Below are 15,626 nucleotides of genomic sequence, written 5' to 3' on the forward strand. Positions count from 1 at the left end.
CCAATACCCTTTTCTCTCGACTAAACATGGTAGTTGAGCTGGAAATGCATTATTGTTTAGAAAAAAACTTTAGAATTCATTTAAATGCCTTCTTTTAGGTTCTCTTGATTAAAGTTGGTACCTTACTTTAAAACAATTGGTTTATTTAAACAATCTCAAACTTTAATTAAAATAACTAATATTTATCTATATAATAAAACAAGACATTCGTATATATGTTGCGTATAGCCGGTCAAACAGCATGACCGATTGGGCTGAAATTTTTTGTGGACACTCATGGGTGGCCAGGGGGTGTTATAGGCTGAACAATTTTTTTTCAACATTTAACGCCGGACCCTTCAGCTAGTATTTATATAGAAATATGTATATTTTCGATAACGCTGGCCATAAGGCTAGACCAAATTGGTAAAATTGTTTTGGAAACCCATGGGGACATGGGCTGAAAATTGAAAAATTTGAACGTCAGACATTTCAGCTCAATTCAAATTTAAAACTATGCAATAACAATAAAGACCATGAATAATAATATAAACCTGGACCACGTCGGTCACCTGGTTAAACGTTATAATGTGACTCGTCATGGGAAAGTGTTTTTTCCAAGAATTTCTAAATTGTGCACCCCCCTAAATAAAAGCCCTCGTACGCCCCTGGGTGTATGGTGTACGGTGTAAGGTGTAAGGTGTACAAGGTGTAAAGTTTAAAGTGTAAAATACCTCTGCAATGATGAAATATTATTATGTCTCCTTGTTGCGAGCTGCATGGCAGCAATAATTCTCCAGTTCAGCAGCCACAGTAGGAATAGGGGGAATACACCTAGATATAAAATAAATATTTTTAAACTTTGCTTGTCTGTCTTTATTCAATAAAAGTCAAAACGGCTAAACCAATTGGGCCCAAGGAAAGGTTTCTGGACCGTCAAAATTAAAAATTACAACCAGAAAAAATCGAGATTTTTGTGTCAAGCCTAGTATATCAATAAAAACTTCAAAGATATCTCAAACAAACAGATTGCAATATAATAATATTTATTATTTCTATAATAATGATGAAGTATATATACGTGTTAACGTTATGATAAAGGTTATTAATCTCACTAAAGATCAACCAGGAGTACAAAGTACACTAAGAACACTATATATAAGTCAGAAAAATGAACAGTCCTGTCCATTAATCATCATAAACCGGTTTTATATTGAACTTTGCGCGCATTTAAAAAAATACTTTTCGTAGATCACCAACGAATAAAAAACAAATATCATTCAGAAGAGGGTTTAACACCCTCTCTTCTCTCTGGGTCCTCAAGGGAGCTGCCAACAGGGCCGGTCAACCCAATTGACCAGCCCAGGATGGCTTCTAGAGGTTCATACGTACCCTGAGACAAAATACCTGGCTTACTTTACAAACAAGTAGTCTAGCTTTGTCTCAAGGTGAAGGTCATAAAGGTAAACCCTGAGACCGGCACATTAGGCCGGTCAAACCAGATCTACCAGCAAGCTTGGAAAGTAGGATACTTCCAAACAAAGAGTACCAGAGCATTTTTACTTCAGGAAGACGACAAAAAACGTAGGGCTTTTCAATAGGATAACAATCCTAACAATCCTTTCAATTGCAATATTACTTGAAAAAGAAATTCACCTGAAATGATATTTTTTATTTTTTACTTCCCAATTGAATTCTTAAAATTTTTTGTTTATTACATTCCTGAAAATCCTTAAAAATTCTTTAGATCTTCAAAGATACAATTTATATTAATTTTATTGAAATATTAAGAAGAAAAAACTGAGCATGCTTGCCACATCCAAGGGGGATGCATACATAATGTAAAGTCCAAATCGTCCAAATCGCATCAATACCATAAAAAGCTTTTTATGATCAAAAAGAATAAGATATCCATATTTTTAAAATTAAAACTAGCTTGTTTTAAATTGTGGTTTCTCTGTATAAGACGCTTTGGGATTTCTGCTTTACAGAAACAATGGAGGAAATTGTTAGAATTAAACATATTTTTCCTACAGTGAGCACCATAAAACTCTGGAACAGAAAGACGACTATTAGACTCAAGTTATGACTTTAAATACTCCATTGAAAATGAGACACAGACCCAGACCCATACATTGCCGGTAACTCCCTTTAAGACGACTTGTCCATTCTATTAAATTGGTGAAAATTACATCTCACTAGTTATATGAGATACTAGCTGAAGTGCACGGCGTTGCCCGTGGAATTTTTTAAAAATCTAATTTTTGAAAAAACAATTTTAGCCTATGTTTAGTCAAGGGTTCCCTGAAAAAAATTCAGCCCATTCGAAAAGGCCATTGCCCATTTGGCCAGATATAGCTGACATATAAATATATATACATACAAATATGTATATGAACGAAGAGCTTTGTTTTATGAGGTTTCTTGACGATTATTAATATGTATATAGATATATGTATAGGAATTCTATATACGTATACATTGTATGGGTATGACAGAAAAACAACTATAGAAGAGAAAAGAACATTCTCTGGCAGACCTGAGACAAATCTATTGAATATACATATCTATATATAAATTTGGCTTGTCTGTCTGTTTTTTGTGCGTTTGTTTGTTTGTTTGTATCCAATAAACGTCAAAACGGCTGAACCGATCGGGCCCAAATTTTTTGTGGGACATCACGTGACCACAGGGAAGGTTTACGAATGATAAAAAAAAATGTGTTTTAAAGGTTTTTAATTTTGTAAAAAAATTTAAATTCTTGAAAATCCGCGATTTTTTTTTTTAAATCCGCGAAATTTTTTCTTCATTGTTTTAAAATTTAAACAAAAAGAACATGTTCACAATTTAAATAGAAAATGGGCGCGAAGCACCCTTAAAGCCTAGTATTTGTATATTTGCATATACACTTTATCCCGGTCATAAATATGTAGAAATATTGTTTTGGTAAAAAAAGGAAGTTTTGAATGTTGGTTAATAAAGCATCAAACATATAAACTAGCTAGATACTGAAGTCGGACAGGGATCTATGTAAAATACTTCCAGGGGCTGGAGAAGTAATTTTCAAACAGAAGTATGTTTTTTTCCAGGAGGATACTCTTCAAACCATTTCCAAATCACCGAGGACGGAGGTATTCATATTTGTCTAGCTAAAAATTCAGAGCCTTCGGCAACCATGCGACGTAAAATAAAGTTTTGATTACAAGAATACCTCCGTCATTCTTGAAGGTTAAAAGTGCAACGTTTTGAACAAATGTAAAATAAAGCTATTCACTGAAAATTACGTTCCTGGTCTCGTTAAAGGAAAGAAGTGATGTAAATAAAAAATGTTTTCTTTAAAAAGGTCGCTTTAAATCAACAATGTTTTTTTTAACGTTTATTGTTTTTTTTTCTAATGAATTTGAAAAGTATTAAGTAATATTATAATATATCTACAGTTGGCTCTGAGCTAAAGAATGGTTTGAATAACTCGTAGTTCTTCACACGGGCAGCTGTTATAGTACATTTGAATTTCAGAGCCGGGTCAACCTTTCTGGTCCCAGTTTGTACTGTATCGCCCGGACATTGGGAAAGAAATCAGACACTTAATAGGACTAGCCGGTGCAAGGTTGACGCGGTCAGACTTTAGGTTGAATTTACTTTTACTAATGGGTCAGGGGTGCGTGTTCAAAGTATAATCTTACCCATAATAATTGTGTTGCAGACAATATACGTGTTCACATAAACAGGATTTTTCCGTAGGCTGGTCAGCTCGACATTCGGTTGGGTCGTACTGAAATAATAAACTTATTTAAAACATATTATGAGTAGAGATATATTAGAGCTAAAGAACATGAAATATTCTTTTCGATGTAAAATCCAATTAAGACATAAATAGTTCACAGGGTTTTATTTAGGAAAACACAAAAGAAGAAACTGAATTAAAACTTTAATTTTAGATGTATCCTTTTAAAAGTTGTAAAATGGTTAAAAACTCTAGTTTTTGTGTCAAGGTAAAATAATTAGATTGTAGGAGAGCTTATATGATGAACAAAGAAAATATATACAGTGCTAAATTCAAGTATAATAAAAAGGATACTTATATAGGAAATACAGTGCTAATTTCAAGGATAATAAATAAGGATGTTTATGAAGGATATACAGTGCTTAATTCAAGGATAATAATCAAGGATATTTATATAGGAAATACAGTGCTAATTTCAAGGATAATAAATAAGGATGTTTATGAAGGATATACAGTGCTTAATTCAAGGATAATAATCAAGGATATTTATATAGGAAATACAGTGCTAATTTCAAGGATAATAAATAAGGATGTTTATGAAGGATATATAGTGCTTAATTTAAGGATAATAATCAAGGATATTTATATAGGATATACAGTGCTAAATTCAAGTATAATAAATAAGGATGTTTATATAGGAAATACAGTGCTTAATTCAAGGATGATAATCAAGGATATTTATATAGGAAATACAGTGCTAAATTCAAGGATAATAAATAAGGATATTTTTATAGAAAATACAGTTCTGAATTCAAGGATAATAATCAAGGATATTTATATAGGAAATATAGTGCTAAATTCAAAGATAATAAATGAGGATATTTATAAAGGAAATACAATGCTAAATTCAAGGATAATAATCAATGATAGTACGGAGTAATCAGTATATAGGAATACAGAGCAAAATTTAAGAATAATAAAGAACGATCAGTTATCTTCATATCTTCTGTTGTACAGAAGATATGTTATAGTTGTGTTATTGAAAATTGAATGGTTTTAATTTAAATAACTTTGAAGCTATCAAAAGTATATATATTGCACAGTATACGAAGTATACTGTACAATAAACAGTACATTGTACAGTGTACAAAGTATACTGTACAATAAACAGTATATTGTACAGTGTACAAAGTATACTGTACAATAAACCGTATATTGTACAATAAACAGTATATTGTACAGTGTACAAAGTATACTGTACAATAAACAGTATATTGTACAGTGTTCAAAGTACACTGTACAGTGTAAAATGTATTTCACCCACAAAGCCTTTGGGATTGCACCAAATGTATCGGATTACAATCAAATACATAAAAAGATGAGGAGCATTTCTTAATATTTTATTTTCAATGTTGATACTTGTAAAAAACATTGCATTAAAATTCATGAAAATACATGACAGATCTGATGTATTCATATTTACACATAGTTTAAATCCCGTCTGTTGGGAATGTGCTGACCATATTTTCTACCTGGATATAGTATAGACAGATAGATAGATAGATAGATAAATAGATAGATATAATATAGACTAGTCAGTAGTAAATATATCTTATTTTAGACTAGTCAGTAGTAAATATACCTTATTATAGACTAGTCAGTAGTAAATATATCTTATTATAGACTAGTCAGTAGTAAATATATCTTGTTAAAGGCTAGTCAGTAGTAAATATTCCTTGTTATAGACTAGTCAATAGTAAGTATACCTTATTATAGACTAGTCAATAGTAAATATATCTTATTATAGACTAGTCAATATTAAATATATCTTGTTATAGACTAGTCAGTAGTAAATATATTTTATTACAGACTAGTCAGTAGTAAATATACCTTTTTATAGACTAGTCAATAGTAAATATATCTTATTATAGACTAGTCAATATTAAATATATCTTGTTATAGACTAGTCAGTAGTAAATATATTTTGTTATAGACTATTCAATAGTAAATATATCTTATTATAGACTAGTCAGTAGTAAATATACCTTATTATAGACTAGTCAATAGTAAATATATCTTGTTAAAGACTATTCAATAGTAAATATACCTTATTATAGACTAGTCAATAGTAAATATACCTTGTTATAGACTAGTCAGTAGTAAATATATCTTATTATAGACTAATCAGTAGTAAATATACCTTGTTATAAACTAATCAGTAGTAAATATATCTTACTATAGACTAGTTAGTAGTAAATATACCTTGTTATAGACTAGTCAATAGTAAATATATCTTGTTAAAGACTAGTCAGGAGTTAATATACCTTGTTATAGACTAGTCAATAGTAAATAAATCTTGTTAAAGACTAGTCAGGAGTAAATATACCTTGTTTTAGACTAGTCAGGAGTAAATATACTTTGTTATAGACTAGTCAGGAGTAAATATACCTTGTTATAGACTAGTCAGGAGTAAATATACCTTGTTATAGACTAGTCAGGAGTAAATATACCTTGTTATAGACTAGTCAATAGTAAATATACCTTGTTATAGACTAGTCAATAGTAAATATATCTTATTATAGACTAGTCAGTAGTAAATATACCTTATTATAAAACTAGTCAATAGTAAACATATCTTGTTAAAGACTAGTCATTAGTCAACAGTAAATATACCTTATTATAGACTAGTCAATAGTAAATATTCCTTGTTTTAGACTAGTTAGTAGTAAATATACTTTGTTATAGACTAGTTAGTAGTAAATAAACCTTGTTATAGACTAATCAATAGTAAAGACGACTTCTAGACTCAAGTTATGAGTTTACCGGTTCTCGCAGTAGCCATTATTTAACCTTCTTGATTGATTTTAGATAAATCATTTTCGTTTTTCAGGGTTCAGAGATAATTGGATATTTTCAATAATGTCATGAAATATTAATCCTAATGAGCAGTATTGCATGCTAATGTAAATTTTACATTACACACATCTTTTTATTTTAGTTAAATACTTGGACCTCAATCTATGCTGATCCAGCATATTTAAATTTTACCCTTCAATGCATTTGCAATGTACAAATTTCTCTAGTGAACATTCTTTATTTTTTATATCAACAAAATCACAATAAAAACATTATTATCTGAATTGTTAAAAAGCAAGAAAATTTTTCAGTGGCGTATACAGAAATATGTCTGGGGATGGGCTTATTATTGTTCTTACAGGTAGTGACTCAACATCCGATGGGGCGTTAAAATCCCCTGGAAACCCAAAATTGTACTGATCCAAGGGGTGTAGCCGAGAGTGAGGATGTCTCATTTTTTCTTTTCTTTGTTTTTTCCCTTTCTGTCATGATTATCTGTTTTAATCTCCTTTCTTCTTTTTCTTTCCTGCCTTAATTCTCTCTTCTTCTTTTTCTTCCGTTCATGTGTACTTTTCCTTTAATAAACTTTCTCTTTATTCTCTTCTTCTTTTCCCTTTTTTCATCTACTTTCTCGACTTTCATCCAGTTTCTCTTTTCTTTTTGTTTCTTCTCCTTCTCCTCTAAAGGACACCAACTTTAGGAGGGTCTAGTGCTTTGGTAAACTAACCACAAACTCTGATTTGTAATCCCTATATCTTGGCAACCTGATGTCAGACCTTTGATATTTGAAACTATAGAATATGTAAATTCAAATATCTACGCTTGAATATCAAAGGTTTACACCTCCACGTTGAAAAGATAAAGGGATTAAGAAAATTGAGTTGGTGGCAAGAAATAACATCCTTTTATCTTAGGTGAACTCAATTCATATATCTAATATTCAATTAAATTCATAGAATTTTAGAACTATTGTCATTTTGAACGTTAGTCTTAATAACATTAATCCAAAACTTACATTCGTTCAATCGATGTTTAGTTCAATCGATATGACACCATCAATACCAGAAATCAATACCGGTTTTTCAAAAGTTAAAGAGTACATCTTAACATGACACGCTGATTGGTTAAATTTTTAACTTCTTTCTTGGATATCAAATGCATTTTGAAATAATCTTGGGTTTAGTAAAACCAGGAGTTTAACTCATTTAAGCATTAATCTTGATATCCATCATTCTACAGTTTCAGCTCAGATTGTTTTTTTCCTTTCGTATTAGTCTTTAACAACAACAGATATGACCAAATTGCATCTAATTGAATGTCTAATATGATTTCTGAGTTGGATACAACTAACAAGGTTTATAAACCTGTTTCTGAGTTGGATACAACTAACAAGGTTTATAAACCTGTTTCTGAGTTGGATACAACTAACAAGGATTATAAACCTGTTTCTGAGTTGGATACAACTAACAAGGTTTATAAACCTGTAATGAATTCTCCAGTAGCTGTATCTCTATCTATCTACCTTACCGTGCTATTCATATTTGTATTATAATTCTATCTTTAGTTTTGTTACCTGGCCGGTCATAACGGCCCACATAATCATGTTTATAAATAAATCAGTTGTATACAGACTCTTGTTTAGTATGGACGGAATCAGCCTGGGTAGGCTGATTATTAGAGTTAGAGGCGGTTTAGCCATACAGCAGTCTGGGTTGACTGACAGTTAGAGTTTGAGGCAGATAGCCATACAGCAGTCAGGATTGACTGATAGTTAGAGTTTGAGGCGGTTTAGCCATAAAGATTAAGTGAGGAGAGACGGGCTAGATCATTACAAACCTGCTTCTGACAACTTTTATGGTCGAATTTGTTGTTAAACTTGTCACCTGATATTAGTTGTATTATCGTATGATGTGTTGTAAACAGTTTTCAGCTCGAAGAACTTGATGATGTTGTAGGAGAAGGAGAAGATTACAATACCAAGGATATATCCGAACCCGTCCATAACCCCTACCTGGAGAAAACAGAATCATTACTCATGACTCACTGCTTGTATTGAAAGATATTTGCATACGTACCCTTGATAAAGATAACTTTGTAGATTAGGAACTATAATGTCCCCTGTAATAAGATTATTTCTCACAATGGACACAGAACCCCCTTAATCCGATTCAACCATATTGAAAAGTATATCGTCTGGACTAGGTTTAAAAAAGCAAATTCATTGTATTTTTTGGAAATACTCTTTTTAAAGTTGCCAGGTTCACGGCGCTTCAATGAAGAATTTATATTGAAAATATACTGTGTCAGGAAACTGTATTGTATCAGGAAACTTACAGTATCAGAAAACTTACTGTATCAGGAAACTTACAGTATTAGGAAACTATATTATATCAGAAAACTTACTGTATCAGGAAACTTACAGTATCAGGAAACTTACAGTATCAGGAAACTTACAGTATCAGGAAACTATATTATATCAGGAAACTATATTATATCAGGCAACTTACAGTAACAGGAAACTTACTGTATCAGGAAACTTACAGTATCAGAAAACTTACTGTATCAGGAAACTTACAGTATCAGGAAACTATATTATATCAGAAAACTTACTGTATCAGGAAACTTACAGTAACAGGAAACGATATTATATCAGGAAACTATACTATATCAGGAAACTATATTATATCAGGAAACTATATTATATCAGGAAACTAAATTATATCAGGAAACTATTATATCAGGAAACTATATTATATCAGGAAACTATATTATATCAGGAAACTGTATATATCAGGAAACTATATTATATCAGGAAACTTACAGTATCAGGAAACTATATTATATCAGGAAACTTACAGTATCATGAAACTATATTATATCAGGAAACTTACAGTATCAGGAAACTATATTATATCAGGAAACTATATTATATCAGGAAACTATATTATATCAGGAAACTATATTATTTCAGGAAACTATATTATATCAGGAAACTTACTGTATCAGGAAACTTACAGTATCAGGAAACTATATTATATCAGGAAACTTACTGTATCAGGAAACTTACTGTATCACGAAACTATATTATATCAGTAAACTTACTGTATCAGGAAACTTACAGTATCAGGAAACTTACAGTATCAGGAAACTTACTGTATCAGGAAACTATATTATATCAGGAAACTTACTGTATCTATTTAAGACTTAGAATTGTCACTAAGATAGATAGTGTCTTAAGACATAGTTTGGTTTCAAAAGTTTGATGTAATAGAACTGTGACCTGAGAATATGTCTTTCCATGACTTAGACATGGGTTTGAGTTAGAATTGTGACCTAGAATGTGTCTTAAAGTCGTGACTTAGAAAATAATTTCTTTGTCTTTCAATGCTGACTTACCTGTATCAGTGACAGTTCTAATGCTTTAATATTATCAGAAAGGAAAATGTTTGATGCTTTCCAATAGTTGAATTGTATTGCAAAGCATCCAAAGGAATTGAGTCTTTGTCACAAACTCTGAGATTTTATAATCCCTTTATCTTTGGAATCCAATGTCGTAAATCTTTTATATTTCAAACTTATATTATTTGATCTAACAGAATTCATAGTTTGTGGCAAAGACTCAATTCCTTTACACTTCAAAGCATCTTATTTGTTCAAATTGATAATATAAAGATTTTCTAATTCCTATATCCTTTCAACCCATTTTTGTAGACCTTAGATATTTCACACTATGAATTCTGTTAGATCAGATAAAATAAGTTTGAAATTTCAAAGCTTTACACCATCAGGTTGCAAAGATAAAAGTCAGAGTTTGTGGCAAAGAGTTGCAATTCCTTTGCTGTTGTAAATACAAGTGTTGGGTTCCTGGTTTCCTAGCCTTCTTTTAGGTTCTCTTGATTAAAGTTGGTACCTTACTTTAAAACAATTGGTTTATTTAAATAATCTCAAACTTTAATTAAACTTTAATTAAAATAGCTTATATTTATATTTATATAGATATGTATTTATGTTCGATATAGCTGGCCATAAGGCTTGACCAAATTGGTCAAATTTTTTTAGGAAACCCATGGGGACATGGGCTAAAAATTGAAAAATTTGAACGTCAGACATTTCAGCTCAATTCAAATTTAAAACTATGCAGTAACAATAAAGACCATAAATAATAATATAAATCTGGGCCACGCCGGTCACTTGGTTAAACGCTATAATGTGACTCGTCATGGGAAAGTGTTTTTTCCAAGAATTTCTAACTTTTTTACTGTGGCAAAATTTACCATTTGATTGATCAATTTGCGTTTTTGGGAAAATAAATTTTTCTCCGAAATATTTTAAATTCATAAGAAATAAGAGATATAGAGGCAACACTTATTATAAGTTTTAAATTCTGTTTTTAATGACCTGAAGTGTCGTGTTTAATAGTATATCAAGAGGGCAGTTGCCATATTCTGTTGTGCGCGGGTACCCCGTTGAGTTCCGGGGCGGAGAGAGGGGGATTGAATTTTGTAGATCCAGAAAAATAATATCTGTGGGATGCCTGTGTAGAGACTGGCAGCTGGTGGGGTCTTAAATGTAAGACATTTGGCCGCAGCGCTCGGCCCCCTAGCCTGTCCTAGCTGCAGCGCTCGGCCCAGAAAGTGTAATAACTTAACCTAATACGTCGCCGTAGCGCTCGGCCCCTTAGTCTGTCCTAGCCGCAGCGCTCGGCCCGGAAAGTGTCTTAACCTAACCTAACCATAAATAAATACTAATTTAATTATTTTTCTGGATCTCTCTGTTTAGGAGTTTTGCGGGGCATTTGCGCACAACAGAGAATGGCAAATCCCTATCAAGAGGAAGGAGGGGGGGAGGGGCACGGTGGAGTATTTTAGGGGGTCATGGGGAGTTATCTAAAAATAATAATGCCTGTTTGTTTGTATATCCGATTATAAATCATTTGAGATTCTAAGTTGAGTGGGTCAACTTTTATAAGAAAAAATAGCAAAAATTGTATTTTATAACAAAGTGCGGGTAAACGGTGGGAGTGACTATGATCACCCCGGGCAACGCTGGTTAAAAATAAAGTTGTACTCACCCTGTTCCTATCAAACGGTTTACAGATGTTGAAATATCGTTCAACAGCAACAGCAACAACACTGTACACGCTTCCTGAATATCATTATTAGTTTGTTTTTACTCGTTTTGACAGAAACAATATGTGATATGTATAGATATAGATATACTAGTTAGATATAAGGTTTAAAGCAGTTCGTAATTCAAACTTTGTAACTTATATCCAATTACTCACTCATATAGGATGTTTTAAGAATAAAAAATTCGACTTTTTTCGTTAAGCTCTGAGATTTAAATGATCTGCATGCATGAAAAAAACATCATTAAAGTCGGATAGTTTATAAATGTCAAATTAAGAATTCATGCATTGAAAATACTAATTAGAAAATGCCTGATAAGCTGATAACAAGCGGAAAAATATATTATATATATACAGGGTGTCTCACAAAACTTTGCATTGGGGGCGTTGGACAAGGCACTCCTGTACGCCGAGTCCATTAGCGCCTGATCCAATCAGGGTTCAGTCATGAGTTTGTTGTCTATTCTGAACAAATAGAAATAATTTGGCGGTAACATCTATCTTTCTATCTCATTATCCAATCAGAATTATAAATCCTTCAATCGGCGCTATCAGTAAATTGAAATATTTACTTCTACTGAAACTATATAGTAAAGGAGGGCAAAATACCCCTTTATTTTTTACAACCAGAACTGTATAGGATAACTCTATATTTAAAGTTTTTACATGTTTTCCTACCCCTCTCACGGNTCCTGTACAGTGTACATAGAAGGGTTTGCAATAAAATCCTTAATATTTATTTTAATCTCATGGGAACATTTTTATCTTATTGCAAAAAGAAAACCGAACCAATCCACTCAGACCAAATCTAATGTAAACTTGTACTCGGAGTCTGCAGAAGATCTAGATCAAGGGGGGGGGGGGATCATGCCCCCATTCTTTATTGTGGCTGAGCAAATACTCGCGGAAATCAGAAAATTGCGAAGACCTAATATTTCTTTGACTATATATAAATGTTTGTTTGTATTGAATAGCTGTCCAAAAGGCGGAGCTTATGACGCCCAACTTTTTTGCGGTAACTCACATGACCCTAAGAAAGGATTAAAATGGTAGTTTTTGAATAAAATGTTGCTTAGAAAAATGTCTCTGTATTAAAATTATGCGGATTAAAAAGCAACATTTAAAAGCTAATACTGTTACTAACCCCCCTCCCCCCCATCCTGTATTGACAAAATCTTAACCTAAGGATAAAGTATATTAATAGCATATTACAATATCTGTAGAAATATACATTAGACATGTTCAAAGAGTAAAAAGAATGATCATCCATTTGACTATTCACTATTCAGTGTACATACACGTGTATTACGTCACTAAAGAGTCTGGTTTAATTTTCCTACTTAGTTCGAACATAATAACTAATATATATAATATATATAGAGTGTATGGATGCATGAATTTTGAAAACTATATTTTAACTGTCAGAGGACACTTTATAAAACAGAAATCTGGAAACTTTTCAATTTTGAAGATTTGAAGCAATTTCAGGGATACAAGGACGGGGTTTGGAAACAATATTCAGGGATACAAGGACGGGTTTAGGAAACTATATTCAGGGATACAAGGACGGGTTTAGGAAACTATATTCAGGGATACAAGGACGGGTTTCAGGAAACAATATTCAGGGATACAAGGACGGGTTTAGGAAACAATATTCAGGGATACAAGGACGGGTTTAGGAAACAATATTCAGGGATACAAGGACGGGTTTAGGTAACAATATTCAGGGATACAAGGACGGGTTTAGGAAACAATATTTAGGGATACAAGGACGGGATTAGGAAACTATATTCAGGGATACAAGGACGGGTTTAGTAAACTATATTCAGGGATATAAGGACGGGTTTAGGAAACAATATTCAAGGATACAAGGACGGGTTTAGGTAACTATATCAGGGATACAAGGACGGGTTTAGGTAACTATATCAGGGATACAAGGACGGGTTTAGGAAACTATATTCAGGGATACAAGGACGGATTTAGGAAACAATATTCAGGGATACAAGGACGGGTTTAGAAAACTAAACCAGGAATACAAGGACGGGGTTAGGGAACTATATTCAGGGATACAAGGACGGGTTTAGGAAACTTTATTCAGGGATACAAGGACGGGGTTAGGAAACATTATTCAGGAATACAAGGACGGGGTTAGGAAACAATATTCAGGAATACAAGGACGGGTTTAGGAAACTATATTCAGGAATACAAGGAAGGGTTTAGGAAACAATATCAGGGATACAAGGACGGGTTTAGGAAACAATATTCAGGGATACAAGGACGGGTTTAGGAAACTATATCAGGGATACAAGGACGGGTTTAGGAAACTATATCAGGGATACAAGGACGGGTTTAGGAAACTATATTCAGGGATACGAGGACAGATTTAGGAAACTATATTCAGGGATACAAGGACAGATTTAGGAAACAATATCAGAGATACGAGGACGGATTTAGGAAAAAATATCAGGGATACAAGGACGGGTTTAGGTAACTATATTCAGGGATACAAGGACGGGTTTAGGTAGCCATAACAGGGATAAAAGGAAGAGTTTTGGGAACAATTTTGATTTCGGAGCAGTTTACATCTATAGGTATTGTTTAGCAGGATACGATTACAGAGTAAGAATTATTTAGAAAGGGTGAGAAACCTGAACTTTTATGTTCAGTGACAAGAGAGCTTGTTAAAACTCTGTAGTCAATAGATAAATTATATATTTTATATATATACATAGTATCCTTGCACTGTGTCCCATACAAGGAACAAGGTTTAAAACATGAAAACAGTGGAAACTAAGTTTAACTATTGTTATTTAAACCTAAATGTTGAAAAGTTAAATTGGGTCTCGTTAACTTAATTCAATATTTAGCTAAAATATTTAACTTAAGTCTAGCTTTATGTGCAAAAATACATTTGCGGAATTAGAAATAAACATTATGTTATGCAAGCATTAAAGTTTAAAAGATTAAAAACTGGGATAATTTTAATGCACATTTTCCTTAATAACTAATCTTACAGAAAAAAAGAAGGGGGGATATTTGTTGTTCTGCACGTTGTACACGTCCTACACTAGGGACTGTACACGTCCTACACTAGGGACTGTACACGTCCTACACTAGGGACTGTACACGTCCTACACTAGGGACTGTACACGTCCTACACTAGGGACTGTACACGTCCTACACTAGGGACTGTACACGTCCTACACTAGGGACTGTACACGTCCTACACTAGGGACTGTACACGNCCCCCCCCCCCCCTCTAAGATTGATCTCTGTCAACGCTCTTGAAAATGACCCTGTGTTATAAAATATAATTGTATGGTAGTCTGTAACGAGGAAAATAATTACAACCTGGTTGATCGAGGACACAAATAATATCGTTTCATTGGAAAACTTGACAATTTGTGGAAGAGCTCGATGTTCTTGCTGGTATTCAAGCAAACCTTGATAGAGGGCTTCAAGTCTAGCTTCAAGTAATATTAACCTTCAAGATGTGGGGGGGGGGGGTAGGGAGGGGGTGCAAGGCCGCAATGAGCCCCGCGAAATGGTAATATATGGTATGGTAATGGAAATATTAGTAACAATTAAGAATGAAATTTTAAATTTTTCCAACATTTGTTTTTATCATTCCCAGTAGTTTGCAGGTCTAGAGTATTTTTTTCATCTATTGTAAAATTACAATACAAAGTAAGTTTGATTATGTTTAGGAATAGATCCTAATTATAAAATATTAATTGTTAAAACATTATCTCAAGATTAATCTATTTTCCGACTGTTGAACAGTAATTGTATTTTTATAATGCAGTAGAGTGCGAGTGTGGAGGTAAATTGGGATTTAAGAGGGGCAGTGTAGGGGTAAATTGGGGTTTAATAGGGGCAGTGTAGGGGTAAATTGGGGTTTAATAGGGGCAGTGTAGGGGTAAATTGGGGTTTAATAAT

The 15,626-nt window shown here is 32.8% G+C and overlaps 1 protein-coding gene across 2 annotated transcripts in view; it reads right to left on the reverse strand.

The window, feature by feature from the left end:
• Positions 1–682: 682 nt before the first annotated feature.
• LOC111716431 (FMRFamide receptor) overlaps positions 683–15,626 on the reverse strand; it is a 22,700-nt gene continuing 7,756 nt past the window's right edge. For both annotated transcript variants that reach the window (XM_023491887.1, XM_023491888.1), the window contains exons 2-5: positions 11,631–11,704; positions 8,443–8,570; positions 3,663–3,751; positions 683–813 (exon numbers count right to left, since the gene is read on the reverse strand). In XM_023491887.1, coding sequence (XP_023347655.1) covers positions 698–813; positions 3,663–3,751; positions 8,443–8,570; positions 11,631–11,704 — 407 coding nt within the window. In that variant the 3' untranslated portion in view covers positions 683–697. The remainder of the gene's footprint in view (positions 814–3,662; positions 3,752–8,442; positions 8,571–11,630; positions 11,705–15,626) is intronic.

This window comes from Eurytemora carolleeae, unplaced genomic scaffold (genome assembly GCF_000591075.1).
Source record: "Eurytemora carolleeae unplaced genomic scaffold, Eaff_2.0 scaffold2062, whole genome shotgun sequence".
NCBI classification, from domain to species: Eukaryota; Metazoa; Arthropoda; class Copepoda; order Calanoida; family Temoridae; genus Eurytemora; species Eurytemora carolleeae.